This window comes from Ceratotherium simum, chromosome 23 (genome assembly GCF_057802395.1).
Source record: "Ceratotherium simum simum isolate JZ-2026a chromosome 23, ASM5780239v1, whole genome shotgun sequence".
NCBI classification, from domain to species: Eukaryota; Metazoa; Chordata; class Mammalia; order Perissodactyla; family Rhinocerotidae; genus Ceratotherium; species Ceratotherium simum.
Window position 1 is genome coordinate 49525970 of NC_141922.1, and position 27433 is coordinate 49553402.

At 45.2% G+C, this 27433-nt stretch overlaps 1 protein-coding gene across 1 annotated transcript; it reads left to right on the forward strand.

Moving 5' to 3' along the window:
* Window positions 1–116: 116 nt before the first annotated feature.
* LOC147914034 (uncharacterized) lies at window positions 117–27433 on the forward strand. The gene is made up of 3 exons (XM_087447118.1): window positions 117–275; window positions 23719–23891; window positions 27268–27433. Exons 1-3 carry the CDS (start codon window positions 166–168, stop codon window positions 27351–27353), a joined length of 369 nt encoding a protein of 122 aa, XP_087303244.1. The 5' UTR covers window positions 117–165; the 3' UTR covers window positions 27354–27433.

The following is a 27433-nucleotide window of genomic DNA, read 5'->3' on the forward strand; positions in this document are numbered from 1 at the left end:
GAGAATCCAGTCACCAATCTATGCAGGCCCACAAGTTGCCTGAGGGCTTGTTGTTGGGTGGGGCCTGTCTCTAGGGTGGGCTGCCTGCCCTGGCTGAGCTCGATTAAATCGGTGCTCTAGTGGGTGGGGCAGACCCTGGGCTAGCAGGCCTCAGGGAGAACTCCAATGGCGTCTGTGTCAGCACACCCACACCAGGCCACAACAATGGCCGCCGCCAATGTCCCAGTCCCTGGTGAGGTCTCACCCCTCACTGAGATGCTCTCAGGGCCTGTCAGGTGAGTCTTTCTTCACCAAAGCACCATGCACCTTTCTTTCTGGTGATTTTAGGATGCTTTCTGAAACGGGTGAGTTTGCGCGCGGGCCCTTTAATAGCCGGTTTTAGTTTCTTTGTGAACAGGGTTTTCTGGGGGTACTCCCCAATGTTTTAGTAGTAGGCAAAGTCAGATATTATGCCGCTGGTTTTGATTGTGCCTGGTCCACAAAATACCCACAGTGGGGGCGCTCCCCGGCTCAGCGCCCTGTGTCTCCAGGGAGGGCTGGGTACCTGTGAGCTGCTCCCGGCGGCCGTGCAGCTGGAGGCTTGTGAAGGCGGCATTTTTCCTCTCCAGAAGGGAGTCTCTGCCTCTTCTGCCTCAGTTAGGATTGTCTGTTGTTGCAGGAGTTCTTCTTATCCAGTTTTCAGTTCTGTCTCAGAGGTAATTTTTCCACGAGTAGTTGTAAATTGGCTGTGTCCTCGGGAGGAGGTGAGTTCCGAGTCTGCTTACGCCACCATCTTGACTCGAGATCCCAGTGATTTAATTCTTAATGATGGTTACTTCATTACATCCTTTTCAGAAGACTAGGGGGCAAGGAGAAAGGAGAAGAGGGGCCAAGGGGAGATAGGATACCTGAAAGTAGCAACTCAGAGCTGGCTGAGGGCAGAAAAAGGCAGACTCCAGCCATTTCATACTGTTGCTTCTGGCCAGCCCTTGGAGGAGTCACACAACATCTCCTATTTCAGTAATAACTTTATCAAAGATCTCTTGAATGTTGAGGACATTCACGAGAAGGAAGTTAGACACACATCTGCTTATGGGATCCTTGTTTGCAAAGAATGTAGCTTTTCTTCTAATTGACTTAGTGGATTTTCTGCTACCTGTCTCTGTAGCAGAAAAGCCGAATGGAATTTGACTGGCAAAAGTAAGAAAGAGAAATTTGTTTTCCAAGAGAAGTCCAATCACCAGTATATGGTTTCTTCCTTATTACACTATGTGGAGATTTCGTATTCAGAACCACATTCTGCAGCATTACGTAACCTCAATTTGCCACAAGGAGGTTAATCACACTCACAGTACTGTGCTCGGGGAAAGTGAGCACCTACTTTGAGGTGGGAGCTTTGCTTCAAGTTCGTAATTGAACCTCACTGTCTTAATCAGCATGGGCTACTATAACAAAATACCATAACTGAGCAGCTTAAGCAGTAGACATTTATTTCTCACTTATGGAGGCTCAGAGTTCAAGATTAAGGTGCCAGGCAATTGAATTTCTCGTGACGGCTCTCTTCCTGGCTTGCAGGCAACTGCCTTCTCACTGCGTCCTCACGTGGCCTTTTCACCATATGTGGAGGCAGAGAGAACTTTCTTCCTCTTCTTATAAGGCCACCAATCCTGTCAGATTAGGACCCTCCTCTTACGATTTCACTTAACTCTAATCACCTCCTAAAAGCCCCTTCTCCAAATACAGTCACATTGGGAGTTAGGGCTTCAACAGATGAATTTTGGGGACACAGTTCAGTCCATAGCACTCATCTTGATTCAAGGTAGAGTGTGTTTAAAACAAACAAAAAAAGGTACAGGAGAGGAAACTGAGGCCCACAGTAATGAAATGATGAACAATGGAGTGGCTCACCTGTTCTGGAGGGCAGGTTGTCAGACCCAGAGCACCTTCTTTCAGTGAGCTGTGTGGAGGCCCAGCCCATCTGGGCTCCTCTAGAAGGATGCATGTGGTGAGGGCTGCCTTCAACCTGTCACTTAACTTTGCTCAATAAAACTTGGACTGGTCCTGAAAGCTGCCTGTGGGCAGCACAGGTGCCCAGCACTGAGGACAGGACAGACACATAGTGCTTCTCCTCTGTGGGTGTTTGCTGAGTTGAAAAGCAAAATTCTGAAAACACTAATAGTTCTCTCTGAAATGCAAGGCCCAATTGTAGACTCCCTCCTTATCTAATGTGGCTCTTTCAAATATCCTCCATAGAAGGGAGGCTTTACAATACTTATTGTATACTCTGCCACAGGAAATTCCCATTAAAGTGGACAGAAAGCGCCTATGAGGAAAACATAAAATTTCTTTAGCATTAGCACTTACAAAGTTGTTTTTTTAAAACTTTTTTAATCCCCTCATGAATTCTATGGGATGATTAATATCTCCATATTCCTGAGAGAAAAATGGAGGCTCCAACTGGTGAACGATGTGGGCAATGTCATAAGAACTCATGATGGAGCCAGGGTGCCAATCAGGTGACCACCAAGACCTCTCTCACCTGTGCTAAGTTGTTCTTTGTCCTCCCTGTTCTCAGGGGGTCAGAGCAGAGCTATCAAAACCTCACCTACACCGATGCTACCTCTGCTCTCAGGCATTCCTTTGTCATTTGCTCATTAAATATTGATCAATATCTACAGTGTGGGGCACTGGTCTGCCCGCTGGGAATAGAGAAGTGGGCAGAACAGAGCTGCAGCCTAATTGTCAGGACTGATCTCCTTTCCAGGAAGCAGAGTGGGAAGAGACCTGCTTACCTGAGACTTCTGGACAGGCCCAGTGTTGTTTTGTCCTCTTTATTGTATTTTTTTACTTGATTTGATTTCATTTGTTTTAGGACAAATGCATAAAATCATGCTGCCAAAGTAGATACTGCCACAGAAGAAACTAATTATAAAGACCAAGTGGTCATACATTTGCAGGATTTGTTGCTGTAATCAAAAGAAACAGTTAATCTGGCACACATTTCATGATGTACGTAAATGATCAGCAGTTAACCAAAATAACTATAATCAGTACAACTTTTGTACAAATAAGTCATCTTCTAAATGTTTTCCTTTATTTCATTAGGTCTCTAGCATTCAGATCTGATGTCACTCTCTACTGGTATAGGTGTGGCTGCCACTATCCAGTGTTCAAAAACAAACTCTTCATCTCACCCTCCATCAGCGCCCCCCCAGGCCTGCTTTGGGTCCCCTCTGCACCTCCCCACATTCACCAGAATTCCCCACTCTCTTTCTCTCATCCCATCTAGATGCCTTCATGCCCCTGTCCTGAGATCAGTGCTGTAGGAAGAGTCTGGGATGGTCCAAGGAGCGCCACCAGGTGTGAGGTCTCCTGGTTGGGGGGGCTGGCTTAGTGGGGGAGGGGGAGAGTCTGTTTCTCCACATCCACTGGAGAGCCTGTGGTGGAGGGAGGAAGGGAGGCCCAGGGTGAGAGATGGTTTGGGCGGGCAGAGGAACACCAGCCCCAGTGCCCATGGCTCTTTCAGATCCAGGCATGTGGAACTCTTGATGTGATTTTAGGCATAAGGAGGATTTATCCAAAAATCCTCCCCTTGAACCAGACATTCCTTTAACAGGACATGAAGCTTCCATTTAACGATTGGAGATAAAAATCTGAAAATGCAAATGCTTGGAGAATTACTACACTGGCTTGAAACGGTTTGAGTTCCAGGATAAATATGTTGTTTTAATTTAGAGAGGAGTTAGGAAGCAGGAAGCCCTGGGAGATGGGAGAGGGCAGGAGGGAGATGCTTTTCAGAAGGGAAGGAGGAAAATGTGGTTGGACCCTGAGTTAAGTGCCTCGATTCTGCAGGTCCCTGCTTTTCTAGATCAGTTCTAGGCCAATGGGAGTCATGGGGGAAATGTGTGGGACTTTGGTTATGTGATGTTGGGCCACCTCTGTGACTGTTGAGCGTCTTGGGCCACCTCCATGACTGAGGTCATTCACCAGTTTGGCCTCTGCCATGAGAAGGCTCTGTGAAAAGTGATTCTTAATAGAGAAGATGACACGCATACATAAAGTGAGGTTAGACTGCAAGGAAGCTATCTAACTTGTTGGACATTGCACTACAGGGCAGTTATTGGAAGGCCAAAGGTTGAATGACTTTGAGCCATCCAAGTAGAACAATTCTTGCTGAGAAATGGATGGCCTGGAGTACCGAGGTGGCTGGGTGGCTGGCTGATTGGGAGGGAGTGGGGTTGCTTCCATGGGGAAAGGGAGCTGGTTGTAGCAATGCACAACCTTGCAGGGGAAGACTGCAATGGAAGGATTGGGGAGACCATAGGAGACAGTACGTGAGCAGACACTGCTTTCCCTGCACCTGGCCGTGGACCACAGTCCATGTTCTGGTGGGACTGGGGGAAAGCGTGCACCCCCACCCCAGCCAGGACTGCCCCAGACAACCTGCACTGGAACATGTCAGGGATGGAACTTGGCAGGGATGAGAGCCAATTTGGAAGTTTCTAAGGAACCCAGGGAAGCAAACCTAGAGGCTCCTGGTGCACTTTCTTCTAATCAGGCCCCTATCAGTATGACAGAATTACTGATCTTGGGATTACGCTGATTACTGTAGTTGGCAACCCCCCCAAAAGAAACTAAAGACAGATGGCTCACTCTGAATCATATTTTTTTCTCAGACAATATTTAATGTCAAAGAAAGTAGAGGAAAAAATATCAGGACCCAAATTACTCTGATGTAGCACATTCTTTTGTCATGATTGCTTTGGTTTGCTGAATTTCACTAGAAAGCGTGTTCTTATTTGGGACAGGATGCTAAACGCTGTCATTTAACACACATTTCCCAACAAAACACTATTCCTGGTCTCAAGGAAAAACACTGTGTCTCTGAAAAGCTTAAATTCTCAGGGCCATCTGATCCAACTTCTCCCACCATACAGAATAGCATGTGTTTCTTATAAAGTTGTACATATTTATCAAATATGTAAATCAACAAATAAATACAATCTCCAATTATGTATTATAAAAATACATATCAAATATTTTATAGCTGATAGAGAACTTTTCTCTATCAGGAAGAAGGCAGAGATTGGTCCACACACCAGGACTCTCCGTCTGGAGTAGAGAATTCCATTCTCAGCCCAGATCCAGACTGTAAGCTATTGGCCCACCTCTTCCTGGCTCCCTTTCTCCGTGGGCGGAGGGAGCAGAAGTACATGTCATCCAGTCATAGGAGCCTGGAGGCTCAGCTCATCCATGTTTCTTCCTTGAAGTCCTTGAGTAGTTAGGACATGCATAGATTTAGGATATCAGACCCTGGAGGGGGAGTGGGCATGTGTTCTCTGAAGAAGCCCCCATTCCCGCCCAAAGTTTACACACACATCTTACCTATACACAGTTAGGCCTGTTGGGAAGTTTGAAAATATTGCTTGAAATGAATTACCATTTAATTTAGCTATCAATTAGGATTGTTATTGGGTCTGTTGTTAATTCATAAATAAACACATAATTATATCCTTTGTATCATCTTTGTACATCTCAATTCCACCTGCATATTGTTGCTAAAGATTTTCTTTCCAATATGGAATGCCACTCCTGCCCCACCAGGCCAAGCTCAAGGCTCTCTTTCCTTATGAAACCTTCCGTGATCGACTGTCCCAATGTTGTGAATTTCCTTAGCCATTGCAATCAGTTCTATATCATCTAACTTACATCTCAAAGTGAAATAATAATAAATTCCTAGTTATCACTCACAATATGCCACTTACTGTTCCAAATGCTTTTCAAATGTTAACTCATTCCATGTGCACAAAACTCTACAAGGCAGATAGTGTTATCATTGTCGTTTTGCACATAAGGAAAGTGAAGGCTTGAGAGGTCAATCAATTTCTGCAGGTTCCACCAGTTGTCAATGTTGTAAAGCAACACTGTGCACCTGGGCATCCGGTCCAGCCCCTCTTGGGGGGCACAACATGGAGGGTGTGCTTCTCCAGGGGCGGCCTGAGGATGAGAACATGCTCTGCCAATGGTTCCTCGCTCCATGTCAGAGTGGTCTGGGGAGGCTTTACAAATAAAAGTTCTTAGGCTTCCCACTCTGAGTCTGTGAATTAGTGGATCAGGGAATCTCTTCAACATTCCTTTGGTGTTTTGAGAGTGATGCCACGTTTGGAGACCATGTTTTCTGCAGCATGGTCCTGGGTGAACCGTAGGTATCTAACGAACGTGTGTGTGTGTGGACTGCTGAGCAGAGGCCTCAACATCAGGGGTCTCAGATGTATGTGAATCTGTAGATGGGATGACAAGCCACAGACAGGCGAGAGCTGTCACTGATCTTACCAGATAGGGAAAATTTTGACAACGGTAGATGACTAATTTTAGGATATTCTATTGTAATTTAAAATCAAAACTTCTAACTGGAAGACAAGTTTCTTCCAAAGCTCATGCTTCCAGTTTTGTCACTTGCCAGTTACTGAACTCCACTTGCAGATCAGAACGTGCCCGGCCACCTTGGCGCATGACACTGATGTCCACACTCCAGAGCGATGGGGGCGAGCTGCAGAGCTGGGAAAAGGGAGGCCATCGCTCGCTCTCTCAGTGGAGATGTGGCCTCAGATAGTACGAAGTCAATTGCCTGACCATGTAGCCAAGTCTCATTCAAACACTTTTTAAAGAGTGCAGTGCCTTGCTCATGGCGCTGTGCTGACTGATGTTCTGTCTGGTCCAGGAGATGGACAGTCCTCTCAGTGGAACGGGCCCTCCCCAGGGCATGAGGGTCCTCACTGCCCTTCCCTACCTGCATCCCCTCTGCCAGAACTGAAGAAAGACATTTTAACATAAATTACTGCTCACTGCAAGTTTCCAAAGTTCACATCTTTCTCTCTAACATCAGAGCAAAAACCAAAAAGCAGAAAGTCCCAGGGTAGCAGCTCTGTGGGATTAATTTCCCCTTTCTCTTGGCCCTCTCTCCTCCTCCAAGGGTTAAGTATGTGGAGGGAAGGACTGCTAGACTTTGTGTCTGTACTTGGTAGGAACTATTAAATTACTGCTGGATGTTTTTGATTATACCACACATCATTGCCTGAGTGCCGCGGCCCTGGAATCCACATGTGCTTCACTGGCTTGGCCCACGTCTGCGCCCGGCCCCCCAGCCCCACACTTGCTCCTGAGGGCCCCTCTATGGCACCAAAACAGTGCAAGGATGGGAGCTGATGCTGGCAAAGAGAAAGGAAATGCGCAATAAAACCGAGTGCTGAGCGGCTTACTGGAGCCAGGACGCTGGGGTCTGCTTAATTGCTCTGAAACGAAAAAGATTCAGGGGTTTTCATGAAATCCCATAGGTACACTTGCCAAGCCTCAAATATTAGATTGAATTACACTTTCTAATCCCTCCCCTCTTCCCCCCAGCCATGTGTCTTATTTCTTCTGGATGTTTGTCCATGGCTTTGGGGCCCAGGAGCAGAAAGGTTAACATGAGTGGTGGCCAGGCTCCCTAAGGCCTCACCAACCACACAGGCACTCTTAAGGACACCCTCTGTTTCTCCAGAATGGAGCACCCACTGGTGCCCAGGGCTCCAGAAATTTAGAACAAACGTGCTTTGCTGGAAGACCAGGAACGGGCCATGCTGTTGGCTGACTGGGATGAAAGTGTACAGCCTTTTCTCTGGGGAAGATTGATATCTTTTATCAGAGTCTCAAAAAAAAAAATTAAGAAACACTCATAGAGAAAACAGAAGTATGGTAACACACTTAGGGCCTTTCCTGGGGGAGAGGATAATTGTAAGGAATGATTGAAAGAAGAATGGGAAAAGTAGACAAGGCTGTTGGAAGCCAGAAGGGTGGTGTGACAGGAGGCATCCAGATGAGAGAGGGGAGGGGAGGAAGCGTTTCTGAGCACCTCACTCAGTGGGAAGCGTCTTACTGAGTAACAGAGAGAGGGAAACCTGGCTCTGGGCAGAGAGGATGGAGCATGGAAACCAGCTTGGATGAGTCACACAAGATGATAAGTGCAAAGCATTGTTAGAGGGGGAGAAGCAAGGAGCACAGAGGAGCTAAGGGGGGCATGGGTAGAGATAAGAACCAGCTCACACTGTGCTGGGCAGGCATGTGGCCAACTGTCCCTCACACACTGGCTTCACACTTCCCAGGCCAAGACCAGTGTAAGGAGGTAGTGTGGTCTCTGAAAGCCAGTTCAGAGGCAAGGCCCTGTTCCGCAGGCAGACTTTACCTTCTCTGGGGCTTCTGCTAACTCATCTCCTTCATCCCACAAACCTTTGGGGTCCTTTGCATGCCTGGAGGAACAAGTGTACTGGGATTGTTCTAGAAGGCACAGGCTTCTGTGGGAGGCAGGCCCCAAGAGGAGTTTTCCGGCTGGGTGATGGAAACTCTTAAATTTTTCAAAGCATCCATAGAAAGAATAGACACTAAGATCTGTTTTGAGAAAATCTGCAAGAAAAGTGGTAGGAAGACTGTGAGAATAACAGTGATATGGTGTGAAGTTAAGGAAATCTTGAAGACCACCAAGGCTAATGTATAAAGAAAACAAGGAAAGTCTCTGTGAGAGTGAGCCGCTGCTTTTCTCATCATCGTGAACGAAGAAGCACTTGTTTTTCTAGTTCTTAGTTTTTACTGAGCATGTGGCTTAGCGTAAGCTGAATTTGTAGATTCACTTCTTTCCACACTCACAGCAATAACCAAGCTCACAGTGTCTTCTGTGGTGGGATATTTACCACTGCTTTTAGGTGGGGCCTCTGGGGCAAGGCTGCCATCACTGTGATGATGGTGATGTTCTTCCCTATTTCTTCCTGCCTCTTTGGGGTCCTACCTGGTATCCTGTGCTCTGCTCATGTTTGTAATTGCATGCCATGGATTTTTCCTGATCAACTTGGTGTGGTCTTTTTGTGGTTCTGTAGGTGGCTGTAGGGAGTTGCCGTTGTGATAGCATGGCATTCTAGAAGGAGGAGTCCAGACTTCAGTGTGTGCTGTCCCCCAAGGAACACTGGAGGTCCACTCCCTGCTTCCGTGGCAGACACAGGAGACTGGTATCTTGTGACACATGATCTTCATGGGATGACCCTTGTTCCCAAGGCACAACGTGGTCTTCCAGGTGCGAACAGCAGCTCAACCTCAGGGCAAGGAAAGGCACTGTGGAGGTGGAGAGGCAGATGAAGCAAGTGGGGTGATCTGGGCACGAAACTAAAATTCAAGTGACTTTTTTCAGCTTCTCAAGCCCTTGGAGAGATGAACTCTCCAAATGCCCTTGTTCCCAGCCTTGTGTCCTCATGTGAGGAAGCTGCACCCCACACAGCTCCCTCTCAGGCAACACAGGCCCGTGAGCTGCTCTTCAGAACAGCGCCCACTGGTGGGCCGCACGCAGCACAGGCCTCATTCATGCCCACGCAGTGAGAAAGGGGGTTCTGGGCCTCCCTCTGCAGCTGGAAGGAGGGAAGGAGCAGAGAAATAATGCACACTCCTGTAGGCACACCAAACCTCACAAAAACTTTCCTAGATGCTAATTATCAGTCTCATTCTTTTAAATGATAAAACTAAAGCCTAGCAGTGTATTAGGTAACACTAGCTGTTGTAACAAATAAACCCCCAAATGTATAAAGTTTTGAAAATGACAAGGGTTTATTTCTCATTCATTTAAAACTCGTATGCGTGCTCCTCCTCAAGGGACACTCTTCTAAGCGGCACTTCAGAGATGTGCTTCCCTGCACCCTTGGGACTTGTCTTTTGTGGTGTTTTGGTCCCTATGGTGAGATTGATATAAAATCTGGTGAGAATGGTACTTCAGAACTTGAATGAATCATACCAAGAAATAGTCCAAATTCCATATTTTATTGATTAAGAAACAGATTCAAGGAGATTGAGGGATTGGCCAAGGTCTCAAAATTAGGTCATCCAAAATCAGTTCATCAAAGCAGGAGGCATCACACTTCCTGATTTCAAGCTATGCTCTAAAGCTACAGTAAATAAAACAGTATGGTTCTGGCATAAAAACAGACATATACCAACAGAACAGAATCAAGAGCCCAGAAATAAACCCAAGCATATATGCTTAACTAATATTTGACAAAGGAACCAAACACTCAATGGAGAAAAGACAATCTCTTCAATAAATGGTGCTGGGAAAATTGGATATTCACATGTAAAAGAATGAAGCTTGACCCCTATCATACACAGCTCATAAAAATTAACTTGAAATGGAGTAAAGACTGAAATCTAAGACCTGAAACCATAAAACTCCTAGAAGAAAACATAGGAAAAAAGCTCCTTGACATGGGTCTTTGTAACAATTTTTTGGAATGACACCTAAAGCACCAGCAAAAAAAACAAAAATAAACAAATGAGACTAAATCAAACTAAAAAGCTTCTGCACAGTAAAAGAAATCATCCACAAAGTGAAAAGACAACCTAGGGAATGAGAAAAAATATTTCCAAATAGTATATCTGATAAGGAGTTAATATCCAAAATATATAAAGAACTCATACAACTCAATAGCAAAAAACCAAATAACCCAATTATGAAATGGGCAAAGGACCAGAATAGACATTTTTCCAAAGAAGACATACAAATGGCCAACAGGTGCATGAAAAGATGCTCAACAACACTTATCAGGGAAATGCAAATCAAAACCACAGTGAGATATTACTTCACAACTGTTAGGATAGCCATCATCAAAAAGACAAGAGGTAACAAGTGTTGAAGAGGATGTGGAGAAAAGGGAACCCTAATATACTGCTGGTAGGAATGTATATTGGTGCAGCCACTGTGGAAAACAGTATGGAGTTTCCTCAAAAAATAAAAAATTGAACTACTATATGATCCAGCAATTTCACTTCTGGGAATATATCCAAGGGAAATGAAAACACTAACTTGAAAATATATCTGCACCCCCATGTTCATTGCAGCATTATTCACAATAGCCACGACACAACAACCTAAATATCCACTGATGGAAGAATGGTTAAAGAAGATGTGGTATGTATATACAATGAAATATTATTCAGCCATAATAACGTCTGCCAGTCAGATAGAGAAAAACAAATACTGTATTGTCTCACTTATATATGGAATCTTAAAAAGAAAAAAAATCCCTCACCCAACTCATAGAAGAAGAGATCAGATTTGGGGTTACCAGAGGCAGGGAGTGGAGGGAGGGGTAACTGGAAAAAGGTGGTCAAGGGGTAAAAACTTCCAGTTGTGAGATAAACAAGTATTGGGCATGTAATGCACAGTATGATTATTATAGTTAACACAGCTATATGATGTATAGGAAAATTGTTAAGAGAGTAAACTCTGAGTTCTCATCACAAGGAGAAATATTTTTCTTTTCTTTTCTTTCTTTTTTTTTTTTGAGGAGGATTAGCTCTGAGCTAACATCTGTGGCCAATCCTCCTCTTTTTGCCGAGGAAGATTGGCCCTGGGCTAACATCCATGCCCATCTTCCTCTACTTTATATGGGACGCCGCCACAGCATGGCTTGACAAGTGTTGTGTAGAACCTGTGAACCCCAGGCCGCCGAAGCAGAGCACACGAACTTAACTGCTACATCACCAGGCTGGCCCTTTTTCTTTTCTTTTTATTGTGTCTATGATGGGTGTTAACCAAACCTACTGTGGTACTCATTTCACAATATATGTAAATCAAACCATCATGCTGTACACCTTAAACTTATACAGTAATGTGTGTCAATTATTTCTCAATAAAACTAGGTCAAAATCCTCTTGGATACAACTTAAAAATAAAATTCTCAGGTCTCACCTTAAAAAAAAAAAATCAGTTCAGGGGCCAGCTCGGTGGCACAAGTGGTTAAGTGCGCGTGCTCCACTGCGGAGGCCCAGGGCGTGCACCGACGCACTGCTTGGCAAGCCATGCTGTGGTGGCGTCCTATATAAAGTGGAGGAAGATGGGCACGGATGTTAGCCCAGGGCCAGGCTTCCTCAGCAAAAAGAGGAGGATTGGCAGATGTTAGCTCAGGGCCAATCTGCCTCACACACACACACACAAAAAATCAGTTCATACTTTTGGTTCTACACATGCTGGGGAAAATTTGCTGAATGGGGCCAGAATATAGATAAGATTTTGTCCTCTCTCAATAAATTAAAAAACAAATAAACTACAAATCAAATCAGCTCCTATTTGTAGACATAAAAGTGTGGGGGTTCAGAGCTCTTCTAGAAACCCGTGGTATGAATATGTTGACAAGGAAAAAGTAATGCCTGTAGCTGTAGGTGGCCATGCTTTTCAAGGAGATAACAGTAGGTGCTTTTTTTGCCACTTAAGTTTTCATCTTTCTTTCAAAATATTTGTTTCTCTCTATTGACTAACAAAAAGTATTGCCAATAGGTGGCGAGTGAGGTTTCCTGATTAGTCATCAAATGGGCGTATTTGATATGTCTTATTTTTGGTATTCCCTATATTCCCCAGGAACGTGCAGTGTGGAGCGGGGTTGGAAAGGGAGAAAGCAAACACTCCACAGGCCTTGATCAGGTTCTGCTGAGGGTAGCAGGAGTGACCCAGCTTGTAAGTCTAGGATGCAAGGACTGGCTGTAAGAGAAGAGAGGGTAGCGGATGGAGAGGAACACAGTGTTTCTAAACAGAAAACAACGGGAAAAGGTGAGTCAAGCTAGTTCTGGTGCAAAAAATACATATAAGGACGGAATGAAGAAGTGATAGGCTACATCTCATCCTTTGATTCACTTCTATCTGGAGCCACAGAATGAAATCAGTTCTCTCCTCAGGAGACTAAAATCCAGTCTTGCTGTCTCCACTGCAGAATGTGTGTTTCCCTCATTAACTGGATTTCCATGTGTGCTATGGGGTAGCATAAGCTGCGAAGGGCCAGGAGGCTGACCAGAACAAAGGTCAGACTGTAATCTCCAAGCATCAAGTCTATTTTCTGTCCACACTCTCAACAGCCACTTCCTACTACCAAACAAAAAGTAGAAGAAAGAAAAACAACAACACGAAACCTCAACAACAATAGGGGATGATACGCAATAAAACCCTGGTAACATTCATCTGCTGTTACAGATGCATTTAGGACTAAAATCCTCACTACTTGTTCTTGTGTGCCTGTGAGAGCAAGCAGGACAGCCGTAATGAAATCCTAAACAGCTGGGCCAGCAGACACATGCACGACGTGTTCAGAGCATCTTCACCAAGTGGAACTGTGTATATGTACATACAATAAGTCTAGGTTCGCATAAGGATTGTTTTAAGTGAGAGAAATAATTTGTAAGAGACACAGTCATTGGTTTTGAACACTATGTTTTGTCCCTGTTTGGTTGTTTGTGGTTGCCAAATCTACAAAAGTGCAAAACTTTTGAAAACCCTTGTTGAAATCTCTTGGAAAATGTATCATCTTCCAGAAATTCTCCTGTGTTTTCCTTTAAGTTAGACATTGAATGGAGAGAAGTGGGTTTGTTTTCCTGGAACCCGAGGCACCAGAGGTGGAGTGTAAGTCTGAAGTTTGAAGCGTTTGATTCTTATCAATCGTGTAGAGAAGAGTGGAAATAAATTACATCGATTTCAAGTAAATTAGTTTCCTGAGCTCTTCAGAGTCTTGAGTGATTCTAGTAGTGGAATTCTGATGCTCTCCAACACCAACAAAAGCAAAAAACATATAAACCATGGCTAAGATTGGAGAAGTCTCAAGTACAAGGGAATTTTTAGATGTTTCTTTGTAAACAACACGGGCCTCAAATATCTGGAAGATTTCATTATAATGTTCAGATTGGTTTCCTGGTAAAGGCAACTGCTTTGCTGACAATGAAGTCAGAATGAAAAATATATACACAGCAGGTAAGACAAAAGCCATCTTTTCTTTCAATTGCAAAAGTTTGGTGACCAACTGCCTTATTTTACTTTTTAAAATTTTGTTTTATATTCTGATTTTATTTGGTTTGTAATATTATTTTCCTTGGCCTTGTTACGGTTAATGTGCAATATTTTTGGCTTCTTTGGAGAATAAAATGGAAAACCCTCAGATTCTAGACAGGAAAAAAACGGACCGCCAGCATAAGGCTGAAGTGCATCTGACCCCACGATGACGGCGGCTGGTGGACATCCCGCCGCGGGCTCGCGGGCTCTCGAGGGAAGGCCTGCCCCCATCTCACGGTCTGCCCCTGCTCGCCTCCCTGCCCCTCCGGCCTCCCTCCCACAGCTTCTTCCAAACTGTACAAGCTTCAAAGGAATCCCTGGTAGCCAAATAACCAAGTCTAGGAAGCTCCACAGTGGCTAAATCTTGGATGTTCTGGAGAAGACTTCAGACATTCAGAATAGGGCAGGCAGCAAACTCAGTGCCTCTAGAAGCAGCTCCACTGGCGAGGGCTCCTGGGATGTTTTCTAACGTTGTCACAGACTTGGAATCAGCAGAATATCTCCTTTAAAACAATAATCTTCTGGCTGCTATGTCATTTTTTGTATAAAAACATTTTTATCTTTAAGAAAACCTTTTCTAATAAAAAGTTATGTATTTTCCCCAATACTGCAAGCAAGGAGCTAAGATGTTGGAAATGTTAACAGCAACGAAACCATATTTGTTGTAAGAACTTAAAAAATGCTCTGATTGCTTGCATTTTTCCTTCCACCTCCCTCCAGTTCTCTCTTTCTCCTATTAAAAGGATACCCATGATGACCTCTTGTGTATGTTTCTGAACAGAAAAAAAAAAAAAGATCCTTTCGCCTTAAATTCCATTAGCTTTTGAACCTCTGGAATTTCACAGGAGGTGTCAAATTTAGCTGACCCCAAACTTTTCACTTGAGCACAATTAGAAGCCTAGAGGGGAAAAGCCATGCTGTGTGCTAAGGATATGTGACCCATAAACAGACCTACACCAGAACATCTTAAATGGTCTTGTTAAAAGCCCCATGGCTCCTCAGTGTTCTCTCTTACTTCTCATGAGTGGGGTGGATAGAACTTTGCTTACATTTGCTATGGCTGTCTCATTTAATAAAAATAATTTTTTTAAAACCTGAAATAAGTTTTTTATTTACTAACTGAATATTTTACCCAATATTACTTTTTTCCTTTTCTTCATCTCCTCGAAGTTGCTCTTCATTCATCCATTCAGTTCCTAATGAGTGCCTGTCATGTGTCCATGGGGAATGGGAAGACACAGATCCCCTCTGCAAGGAATTTTTTTCTCTGTGCTGTCATTTTAAAATTTAAATATTATGTCTCTGATCTCTTAATTCCAATGACATGATCAGATGTTATTTATATGCTGTACCTTGGGTGCATTCTACAAATACAGATTTGCTTTTTGCAGGGTCTTTTGATATTTATGATTTTGTTTATAGAACCCTTATTGGTCTTAAGAGTTTGCTCAGAAAGACCGTTTGCTTTTTCTAGTACTGGACCTGGCACTTTTTGGTGATACCAGAGGTGTAAAAGGCATGCTTGTTTTTCCTCTGAGTCTACACGATAGACTGGTACTGCACATGGATACAGAAAACTGCCATCCATGCTATGGAGCTCACACAGCATTGTGGAGGGAAACACGGAAGCAAATGCGTACAGTGTGAGAAGATCAGTAATGAAGGCTCATACCAAGTGCTATGGAGGACTTTGGAGAAGGGGATGGAGACAATCCAGGCCATAGGTGGTCTGGGAGACATCAACGTGGGAGACAATGTGCAGGGCAGGATGCTGAGTTGGAAAGGAATGGCGGAGAGCGCAGAGACGGATGAAGCAATCCCCCGAAGGGTTTTGTGGGAGGGCAGGTGGAGACTGGGGCTGGTGTTCTTTCCTCTGGCCAGAGCTACCTCTGTAGCAGACCCAGTATGTTTGTTCTTCACCAAATCCAGTCTCAAAGGAACAGCTATGACTCTCCACACACATGCCTCTCTGACTCGGTCTAAATGAATCCAGTGCTGGTGACAGCCATTCACTTGGATGTACTGAGATTTTAGGAGAACTGTCCTTGGAATCTGGGAGGGTGTAACAGTGCGCCCTCTGTGCTCAGAGGGAAAACATGACTTTTGTTTTTGTTTTTTCGAGATTCTCTCTGCTGACTTCAGCATACTTCATTGTATCTGTATGAAGCCTGAGAAAGTCCCATTTAAAATTCTGTAGGTGTGCTGGGCACGGCCTGACAGGTGCTAGGCCGGCTCAGTCGTGCCTGAGGGGTCTGCCCAAGGGCACACTGCTGACAGGCGTGCAGCCCAGGTCTTGGGACCCTCTGTCCACTGTACCACATGTCTGATTTATTGGAAGGTTTCTTTTTCAGACAGAGACATTCTTCTGATTATGCAGAATATTAAGCTGTTTACAGACAGCAGATAGGACCTTCTGCCTCTCCTGGCATCTGAAATTCCATCTCTAGGGATTTCTTCCTCCTGTGAATGGTTGTGAACATGTAAAACTCCAGCAAGTTTTATCAGTTGTGTATGGAGAGAATATCAGAGGCTCCTGTCAGAGCTGGCTGTGACTGGGGGCTGTCAAGGTGGAGGTCCCCAGCTATCACTGGGCAGCTGAGCATTGCCACAGCTGCAGGAGCGATGGAGAGCAGAGGTGCTGGGTGCTGAGAACCCATTACATACCTCTGTTTGGGGCACGTGTGAACTGCTCCTCAGATTGATCATCCAAGATTTGCTGGAGCTTTTGTTGCTAATGTGACAGCAACAATGAGGGAGGGCTATCTAATTTCTTTCCTTGTGAACCGCACCTCACATTGTGAGTTTTTTGGATGACTTCAGTGGGCTTCTCCTTGTCACCCATAATGGGAACTAGCTGCAAAGTGGAAAGCAGCCTGGCTGGGACAGGCTTCCCTTCCCTGCAGAGTGGGCTGATGACCATATCCTATAACGTGATGCTCCAGCCCTTCCCCGAGTCTCAGGGTGCCCTGTGAAGTGGGCACAGTGGATGTGCCTGGGAGCGTGGTCCCATTTCTGCTGCTCCTGGGGGATTCTGGGCAGCCAAATAGGGGCCTGTAGCTGCTTGTGCGTCTAGAGCCAACCCACACGACTTGGGACACGATTGCAGATAACTCGGCCCTTCCAACCTAATCCAGCGGTCCCATTATGAGTCTTTAGTGTTGGACCAAGCCAGTCCAAATATCATTTTGTTTACCTGACCTAGTTAAATGCCTTTTTTTTTTTTTTAAAACATGGAACTGAATTCGAAGCTTTTTTCACCCTATAATTATTGCACATGAGAGCTGGAAGGGAGAATTCTGGTTATTAATTGCTTCATTTTGTAGAGGAGCCATGTACCACAGTGGCCAAACACAGGCTTTGGAGGCCTAGAGACCTGGGTTCTGATTGTCAGGTCTTAACTGTGTGAGGTACGCAAGCTTTTGACATCTCAGTTTCTTCCTTTCTAGAAAGGGAATAATAGCACTTACCCGAGGTTGCTGTAAGGATGACATGAGGTGGCCATGGGGAGAGCACAGTGCTGTTATCATCACTATCAGTAGCATCATCATTAGCCTGCATAAGTGAACTCTGTGCTTAGAAAGACAGGTGCAGATCCAGTGCAGAGCAAGTGGCCCATGCCCCCAGCCCTGACTCGGGTCTCTCTGTGACCAGGAATATGCCCTGTATTTATATGTTGCACCACTTATGGTCATGTTTTTAATGTTGTAGTGAAAGCAGACCAAAGACATGAGCTGCATCCTTTTTCTATTTTATATGCTGGGACATAGAGGGAAGAAAATAAACGTTAAAAAAACATAAGACCTGACATGATTTTGAAGCTAGGCGTTACTCTGTCTCTGTGAGACCTGTGGAGTGTCCTCAGTTTCTCTAAATCTCAGTTTCCTCATCTGTAAAATGGGGATAACATTAAAGCCTCAATCATAAGATGAGTGGTAGGAGGCAACAATCCGTGAAGGTGCCTTGCACAGCGGCAGGCACACAGCCAGCACTCCCTACACGGAGTGTTGATTTCTCTGGCGGGATTCTCATTACCATTAGGAGCACTGAGAGGGAACCGCGGTCGCTGTTCTCTTCCATCTGAGCGCTGGGAGAGAACCTGGCTCCTGGGAGCATCTCGGCACTCTGCTTCCACCAGCCCCACAAAGTCACGTCTGTAATCAGGTGGTCACTTGTGAGCTGCTTCACTTCCTGTCCCTCTCCCCACACCCCAGGGAGGGCTCTGCAAGGCAGGAATTCCATCTGTATTCTTTTCTTTCACGGATCCTGGCTCCTGATCCGGGCACATGGGGGGTGCTTAATAATTATTGATTGAACGAATGAATATAGAGGGATAACACATTCTTGCTGCCTTTCCGGACCGTCTCCTTTGGGAGGGTTGAAAGAGTATAGGCTCCAGATGTAGCCTTGGGCGCCAATCACACGCATGGGCTGACTGGCCTTGGTGGCATGCCTGCCCTCTCCTGGGGGCCTCAGGGAGAGGGTGGGACTGTGGGCACACCTGTCTCCCTCACAGAGTGGTTCTGACATCCAGGGAAGCAGTAGAGGACGAATTGCAGCAATCTTCCTTCTTATTAAGACATCTTATGGGAATGTAACTAGCACGTTGTAGTTTTCTTAATCACTATATCATAATTTTAATACTTTTCCAAAGAGAGAAATTCTCTTGTTTTTCATTGGCTGTCTCTATATAAACACACTTGTTGGACATAAATGCACTAAAGTTAAAGTGAAATCCAGTTTTTAAAAACTTATAAAAACAAAGTTATGCCAGATTACCAATTTGACCTTATATTTCAGTCTTTAGAACCTGACTGCTTTGGCTTGGTAAAGACAGGACTGTCCTTGCAGAGGCGTTTAGGGTGGCTCTCTCTCAGAGCTGGAGGCTGCCCTTCTGCTGCTGGCCAGCTGGTCTCTCTTACTTGTGTTCTTTGCCATTTATTTGCCAGACTAATTCTGAATCTACCTTGCTTTGATTCTTAGAGACACACCTGGATGAGAACACCTTACCCAAGAATAGGTATTGTTAATGTTTAAGAATCTCCTCAAAAGACAGTTCTTTCCAGGAAGTACCATCTTATAATTCCAGGCTCCCAGGAAGGGCACCCAAAACACATGCCATTACTCGGCCTCCTCCCCCACTTTGTTATAAACAGGGTTTGATTCCATCCCACTGCTTGGCAATGTGGATATTACCTGGCACTGGACACCCAGGGCCCTTGTGCAGCATGAGGGTGAGGAGGCCCGGCAAAGAGCTGGCCCGTCTTATGTCCATCCACTTAATTTCTTTATCCGCAAATTGAAGATAATGGTTTCTGGCATGCAGCTTACAGGGCAAGGCTGCAGAGGTGGCATGTAAACCAAGTTTGTGAAAAAATGTTCAGCCCTCTCTCCTGGTGGAAACAAAGAGCATGTACTCAGAAGTAGGGTTCTGAGGCTCTCCTCTCTGGGACTCTCCCTGAGGAGCCGGAACCCGAGGTTCTGGCACACCACAGTCAGGGCCAGCATGAGGGGCCCAGGCCCGTCACCAGGCCTTCCAGCAACGGCCCGACCTCGGATTTGATCTCTTTTTGCTCCCTCAGCTAGATATCAGCCTCCCCTCCAGTAAGGCTCCACCACCTTTAGGACCCTGGGCTTCAGAGGACGGCTGTGCACCTATGCTCACTTGTGCAGAAGTAAGAACCTCAGTGCACCAGGCGCCAGGCCGGGCGAGGGGCGCAGCGCTGCCCTCCCCCAGGGTGCGTTCCCCAGTTCCCACTGCCCTCTGCCCTGCGGCCCGGTCCCCGGAGTCCCCGAGTGCGTCCCTCGTTCCCCTCCCCCGGGTCCCCGGTCCCGGAGTCCCCCAGTGAGTTCCTCTCCCTCACCCCTCTCCCCCTGCCCTAGATCCCCCGTCCCCCGCCCAGACCCGACCTGCCGCCTGCCGCCGCCAACCCTGCTGACCGCCCCCCCCCCCGCCCCTCGCTTGACTGGCGCCAGCCGCTCGATGGGTCTTGCACTTTGATTATTTGTGTTAACAGTTAATTTAGCACTGTGGCCACGTGTGCCAAAGCTGCCTCCACTTCCTCCGGGCTCCCAACAAACGGCACTTTTATGAGATCCTTTCAAAGCGGCTCCCAGGCCCTCTCCTGCCTCCCTGGCCTCTGCCTCTCGGTGCAGACTCCATTTCTCTAGCCCTCCACCCTCCACCGAGGGCGCCCGCTCTCTTCAGGCCCTATCGCAGCTGCGATCTTGAGACATTTGCAGGAAAGAGCTATTTCTGGCAACTCTGCCACTCCAGCCACCGCCCTCAGTCTGATCTAACGGGGATTTATAGAGCCGGCGCTGTGCGCGCAGCGGCGCTTTCCTGTGCGCCGGCGTGTGCATGTGTGCCTGGGGATTACAAAATCTGTGTTTGGTGTCATAGCAGATGGCTGACTGCTATCACGACATACTTGGCGGAGTTTTATTTTCTTTTGCATGATAATTTCAATGAAATGTTGAAACACACATACAGAATATTTCTGCTCCTTTTCAACTCATCTAACATCCCATCATCCCTCAGATCTGATTTCTCTCAGCCTTCTCCCTGAGATGGTTCTTGTGTTAACACTCCTCGGATGTCGTGAAGCATGTGTTTTGGCTCTTAATCCCTCCATATATTCTTTTTCCTAACTGGAGTGCAGTATTCTGCAACCAGAAGAGGGATAGGGCTCCTGCAAAGAATTACAAAGAGGAGGCCTTTGACATTCATCAGAGTTTTCTAAACTCTGGCTCTTCTTTTTTTTTAAAAAAAGAATTTGATTCCCCCTTGCTTAGATTTCTAATATAGATGATGTTCCAGAAAACTAATAATATTTAGGCTTTTACTTATGGAGAGAACTCTAGTCATGATTGCAGTAAATGAACCAGCTCATTGAACTGGTGTGGAGAAGGGACTTGGTAAGTTGCTTATCAGGACATAGTAAGGGGCTCCTAATGTGCTAAGGCAGAGTGTCAGGTGTGAGCCAGCAGGGACCCAGTGGAGGGCAGGTCTTTTCTGGCCTAAGGGACCCTAGGGAGCCTGGGCCAATTTTAGTGTAGCCTGGGGGTTCCAATCTGCTTCAGCATCAGCCTCGCATAGCTTAGACTATGAATTGCCCTGGGTGGGGCCCAGATTCCTACATATCTTGGAACCTCATTTCACTTGAATGGCTGGAGCTGGGCCCCTCCAGTGCCCAGGGAAGGCCAAGCACTGTGACACAGCTCTTTGATGGTGGAATTAGCTCTGTGTTGGACCCGGGTGTCCATTTAACCTGGCTTAAAAACTTCTTTCTACTTGACTCTTAACTTCCACTTTCTCTTACCACATAGGCATTCAAATTGAATGTCCCACTATAAGATCCCCACGTAGTCACCTACCATTTGGCAAAAAACCCTAATTCTCCCCTAAAATGAGTGTATTTTGGGCTGTCCCCAACCCCTAAAGAGAGGCAAGGTGTCTGTTTCTATATGAAAATGTAAATACGTGCCTTGATCCTGTGTCTTTGTATTGTGATATCTGACTAGGGATAATAAAATCTATCTGCAGTACCCACAGTTCTAAAACTACTTTTGTGAGGGTCACCAGTGACCTACAATGTGTCATATTCAATGGCAAGACCTAATCCTCATTCTCATTAAGTTCTCAAGAATAGTTGACAAAATGGTTCAATCCAGCTCTGTCTGAAAACCTCTTTGATCTCTGTAACCACAAGCCACCCCCTCTGCCCCTTCCTTTTCCTCCTCCTGCCTCCTCCCTGTGGATGGGTGCAAGCTGCATCTTCAACAACTGCCTTTTTGCAGATGACTCTAAAATTGAAATGCTTAGCCCTAAGCACCAGGCTCATATTTCTAACTAAATCAGATATTTATGAGTGGTTGAATAGCCATCATCTAAAATGTAACATGTTCATTTAGTTGTTTGTTTGTTCAAATAATGTTGAGAGCTCAGTACTCTATGTTCTTGGTGTTGGGGATACAGTAGTGAAAAAAACAAACCAGTCAAGTCTTTGCCGTGATACAGGGAGAATCTGCTGGGAACAAGGTTCCAAGCACCCAGGACTGCATACTCCTTGTCTCTTGGGATCAAATGCTAGAGTCAGTTTAATTTTCCCATCATGTTTATTTCTTACATTCCATCAAGGCCTATTGGTTCTTCCTTCACAATTTCTTTCTAATCCATTCTTCTCTGTTTGTTTTCCTTCATCACTCTACAGGGTTCTGAATTCTGAGCTACTAAATTTTTCGGACCTCCCCCCACTGTAACTGTGAGATTACTCATCAAAAAGTATAGATGTGATCAATTCAACTATCCATTCAACAAATGTATATCGAGAACTTACTATATGCCAGATACAGGAATAAGTGCTGAAGTTACAGAGAAAAAAAAAGACACAGCCTTAGAGATCCTTACATATCTCACAATCTATATCACAGAGAATTGGACTAAAAGCCAAATTAAAATACAATGTGATAACTGCTAAGATAGAAATATGATTCCCTATCGTCTACCAGACTAAAAGTATTTTTTACCTCAGATCCAAAGCTCCTTGCCACCTGGGCCCCACCTGGCTTCCTAGCTTCCTTAAATCTGCTTCCTGTGCTCAGGGCCGTGCTGCGCTAAGTGCCTCTTCTGGAGCATGCACCACCTTTCCTGCCATTCTGCTTTTGCCTCTGCCTTTTTTCTTTGTCTACAGTGCCCTCCCCTTATCATCACTACCAATTCAAGTTCTCTCTATCCTCTAAAACCTAGCTTAAATTTCATGTTTTCCAAGCAACTTTTACCCAGAATTCCCCCAACTGAAAATCTTATCTCTCTTTCCCAAACTTCTTTAACATTTTATTTGGATCTCTTCCATGACATCATCAGATGCTGTCTAATACTGAAGTTATTTGCACCCCTGCACCATTTGCTATACTGGACGTTCCCAAAGTGCAGACATTCTTATTCTTTATCTTGTTATAATCTACAGTGACAGCACAGCATATCCACCTGCAGATGTAAACAAGTAATATTTTCAGTGAATGACTAATTGAGGGGTATGGCTCACAGAGGAAGTAAATGTCTTTGGGGCTTTAGGAGGAAGGTCATATCCAAGGTAATTGATGTAAAGAACAAAGGATCCTTTCTGAGAAGAGAGGAGGTTATAAAGGTAGGGTCTGGATAGAGCCCATGCATAGACAGAGAGAAGACAGCAATAGTATGGTTGGAACAGGGGCCTCTGAGTTGGAAAGGCTGGTATCTTCAACTGAGTGTATTTTCAATAAGATTTCAAGTATGGTTGTGTCTGGGACCCCCAGAAGAAAAAAAGACCTTACTTTAAGTGAGCTAAAGGGAATGATTCAACCTTGGTCTAAGGGTAAAATTAGAATGGACCAGTCCAGAAGAACAGTAACCCCAAGGACTAAAGGGAAATAATGACTAGAAGCTTACAGAAGTTAGCTGAATCCTTTTAACCAGTTAACTGAGTAATGCAATTTGTTCTTTTGCAATCTCTTCTGTACATAATTTGCACCCTGGCCTTTCCTCCTGCTCTTGGAGAAAGAGAGAGGTGGTAAAAGGCAGAGTCCCAGGGGTCCCATTTTCTATGGAAGAACCATGGAGATTGCCATTTGAAAGGAGGAAGGGTCATAGGGATCACAGACACATGGAGGTGAACTGCTCATATTGAGGATGAGGAAACCAGATCCTCAGTAGCTTGTTGGTGGCGGAGCTAGGACTGTTTTCCTTTATGCTACATTTACCAGGTGGAGCAGCATTCACCAGGTAGACCTTTTAGGATGCTTTTTGTTGCAAGTAATTGAAGGCCCACTTCAAAGTGGCTTAAACAAGTAAAGAAATGTACTTCTTATATCTTTGAAAGGCCAAAGGGAAGGCAGGCTGCAGATTGGTGGCTCCATTTCTTCATGGTTGACTCCGACTGGCAGCAGCACCAGGGGCAGCAGCTTTCGCAGTGGAGCCTCCCATCCACCTGGCTGCTGAGGCTGACCAGCTGCAGGTGGAGTTCCAGAACCATCATTGACAAAGGAGGTGGAGGTGCGAGCTTGACTTAGACGACTCGGGGCTCTCTCCTGGAGCTGGGCGTGGAGCCACATTTCCCCAAGTTCCATGGGCTGCCTGGGTGGCTTCCTGCACAAAGGGTGGGAGGGAGGGATGCTTAGGAGGCACAGCCATGACGTGTGCCTCACATACACCGTGCTTGAGAGCTGTGCAACATTCAACAACTCACAAAAAGTGTTGGCTGAGTTGTGACTACTTCAAGGACAGATGTTTTACTTCTTAAAATCCACTCCTGGTGTCTTAGACCGCACTCACTGCCAGGGGGCTGCTGCATATGTGTGTAGTGCTGCTTTCTTCTCCGCACACCTCTCCCTACACACCTTCCTTCTTCCTGCCTCTCCTCCAGTCCCCCGCCTCACCTGCCTGCTTGCTCTCTCTCTGGATGTGCTGTCATACGTTTTGTTTCTTCTTCCATCAGCCTTTTCTCTCTCTTCCACAGACACACATGCCTAGTATACTAAAGTGGTGTTTTAATTCTGAATTGAAGCAGATAGTTAGAAAAATTGGGGAGGTGCACTAAAACCTTTTTCTGTTCCTATTCTTTTTTAGTACTAGCTACTCTTTATTGAGCAAACACTTGTGCTGGACATTGTATGTAACATTACCTCTTTGAAGTCCAGCAACAGCTCTATGAAGGGGCTAAGTGACTTGTCTGAAATCATATAATTTGTCAGGGTTCTGGTTTCAAACCCCTTGCTTTTATCTTTTGAAATCTGCCAAAGTCTATCTCCCTGAGGGAAATTTAATATTGCATAACTTTTTGTCACTGGCATAGGTGGCTGAATAAAGAAGGGCAGCATCTACAGCCCACCAAAGAGGTCTTGGCTTTTCTAACTCCTCCCCTATTATAGAGTTCATGCAGTTTGTCCTGAACAATATGCTCGGTACAGTGGTGCAATTTGGCTACATTCCTCATTGGTACAGATTTGGATAGATCAGGGATCACTGTGCCTCTAACACATTTCTACATATGGTTAGAAATACCATAGCCTGGTTATATGGAAGCTAGCTTCTTCAGAACTGGGCATCCTGGGCCTGGACATCACCATCATGGAGGATTTCACAGTGCCAAGGCCTTTGTGGCTAATGAACAAAGCAGGAAAGAGAGACGAGGTTGGCCTCGCGCGGTTGCTTCGCTTTCCAGGTTCTGTGATTTATAATCAAGGCTCTTGCACATGCTGATATTGCACATGTTGTGCATTTACACTGCACAGGCTGAGAGCTTTGCTTTTAAAAATACAACATATCCAGGTGTGTGAAGAAGGATCCGGTGTCTGGGACTCTCAGCATGATAACACATCCCAGGGAAAGCTTCACTCGCTGCCTGACTTAGGTTACATTAGCAACATGGTTTTATTCCAAGACACATTGTGCCCCATCCCTCAGATTCTCCCTAGATTTTTTGAGCTATACCATATCTTTTCTATAAATTGCTATTTGCTTTAAGTTGGCCAAGTAGGTTTCTGTTGCTTGCAATCAAAGAGAACAATCTGAAACTATACTAAAATGACAGGTAGATGATGGTTTAGAAAGCACAGAAATATGATGCACCACTTGGTTGTCACAAATAAATAATGCCAACCTGGTATCCCAGCCTATGTTTCTGAAGAAGGCTTTTGGAGGATCTGGTCTAGCAAGGCATTTCAGGAATACATTGTTTAAATCATTCACCTTGAGAGGAAGGCCTAGCAGGAACAGCCTGTAATAATATATCCAGAATGATCTATTGGGCAGTTTATAAAATCTTTACCAGGATCTCTGCCCCTAGTTTCCACCTGCTCTGTGAAATATCCCTATTGCCTGCTGTAAACTACCTCTGAGCCTTAAATATCTGGACCACCTATAGTTATAGATTAAGACAAAGGAAAAAATAAAAATAGAGGTTATGGTTTTTGAATGGGGACAAGGGATGGAATTTAGAGTAAAAATATATTTGTGTCTAAAGAGGGTGTCTGTAGATATTTTAACTGCTCCCTTCTCTATCTAAAGGATTTCTGTACATTAGGACATCCAGAAGGTCAACACTAAGACTTTAATCCCCAAGCTGGCCCAGGGAAGGCTCAGCAGGCATGGTGGCTCTGTTTGTAAAGCAGAACAGAGTGTACTTAGAGATTGCAGCTGGCAGGGCTCCCGGAGATCATGCAGCCCCCACCCTTCATTTAGTAAGTGGAGACCCTGAAGTCCAGAGAGATGAGGGTGAGGTGAGGTTGCCCCCAGAGCCAGTCAGCTTTGAGCTGGACTTACAGGTGTGGGGTTAGAAGTAGAACTTAAGATGTCTGGGGGTTACGGTTAATGAAATGTTTCAATGAATTGATTTTTTGCCCTGTAGTTACAGGCTTTGCATTGCTGGGTATCATTTTGTACTTTCTTGGCTTGAGTGAAAGGTTCTTCCAATTTTGTCCAAATCCAAATGCCACAGTCGAGTTTCTGGTGAGGAAATGACAGCTGAGGTCGATTGTCATTGATTAAGCTTTTGTTAGAAAGGAAAACCAAGTCCAGAACTCCGCAGCCAGACCTGCCTTAACGTGTATTGACAGTATTGCAAAACTTCGGAGGAAAAGAGGAAAACCAGTCACTCATCTGGAAACTGCCACAAATAGTTCCCCACCTGCTACATCTCTAGTGGAGGTGGACCCTGCCGTCCTGGGGTTTCCTCGCTCGTCACTCCTGACTGCTCTTGAGAATGAGCCATGTCTTCCTCCATGCCTTGAACAACTTCCTCATTCCCTGCAGCTGTTGCACGTGTGATTTCCCAGGGACCTTCCTCACGCCCTGTGGCTGTGACACCTCTGATTGACCTTCCTCACGCCCTGTGGACTGTTGCACGTCTGATTTCCCAGTGAAATCACTATGAAAGGAAACTCTCAGAGGGTTTCTGCGTGCTTCTATTTATGTTGTTACTGATTTGTGAAATGATGTTGTTTAAATCATTTCCTAGATTAACTTCAAACACTGTTAGAATCACAGTCCATGAGGAGTTGTCTGATCTGGTTGTAATATATAAAGAATTAGTACTTTCTGGCAAAGAAAAAATCCATTCCTAGCTAATATGTTGAGTAACACAGAGAAAGGCTTCCTCACAGAGATTTGCATGGGGTATATGTTTTCATCAGGAGATTTAAGACACTTTGACTTTTAAAAGAATAATTGGTTTGCTTTTTCCCTCTGTGGGGGACCTTTCTCATCCTCCCTGCCCACTGCTTAAGTTAAGAATCACTGTGAAGAATTCTGAGGTTTATAAAGGTTTTGACTTAAAATCTACTAGCTTTGATCTCAAAAGCGCTAAATGGTATTTAATGAAAATGCTGACTATGCCCTGTATCACAGTCCACCATTTTATTGTTCATTTCAGGAGATGCATGTGCCACCTACGGTCAGTGGGAGAAGATGGGACCAATCCCAGGATGGTGCTGTGAGCTGCTGGCTCTGAGGAGCTAGGAACACAAGGCCCTTGACCCAGGGTCAAGCTCTCCAAGATGGAACAGAGCTTTAATGTCACATTAAAATATGAAAATGTA

Bases quoted from the DNA above. Each gene is read 5' to 3' on its own strand.
- LOC147914034 (XM_087447118.1), top strand. From the start codon at position 166: ATGGCGTCTGTGTCAGCACACCCACACCAGGCCACAACAATGGCCGCC. The intron at 276-23,718 runs GTGAGTCTTTCT...TATCTTTGAAAG, and splicing joins ATGCTCTCAGGGCCTGTCAG to GCCAAAGGGAAGGCAGGCTG. The intron at 23,892-27,267 runs GTGCGAGCTTGA...TGTTCATTTCAG, and splicing joins CATTGACAAAGGAGGTGGAG to GAGATGCATGTGCCACCTAC.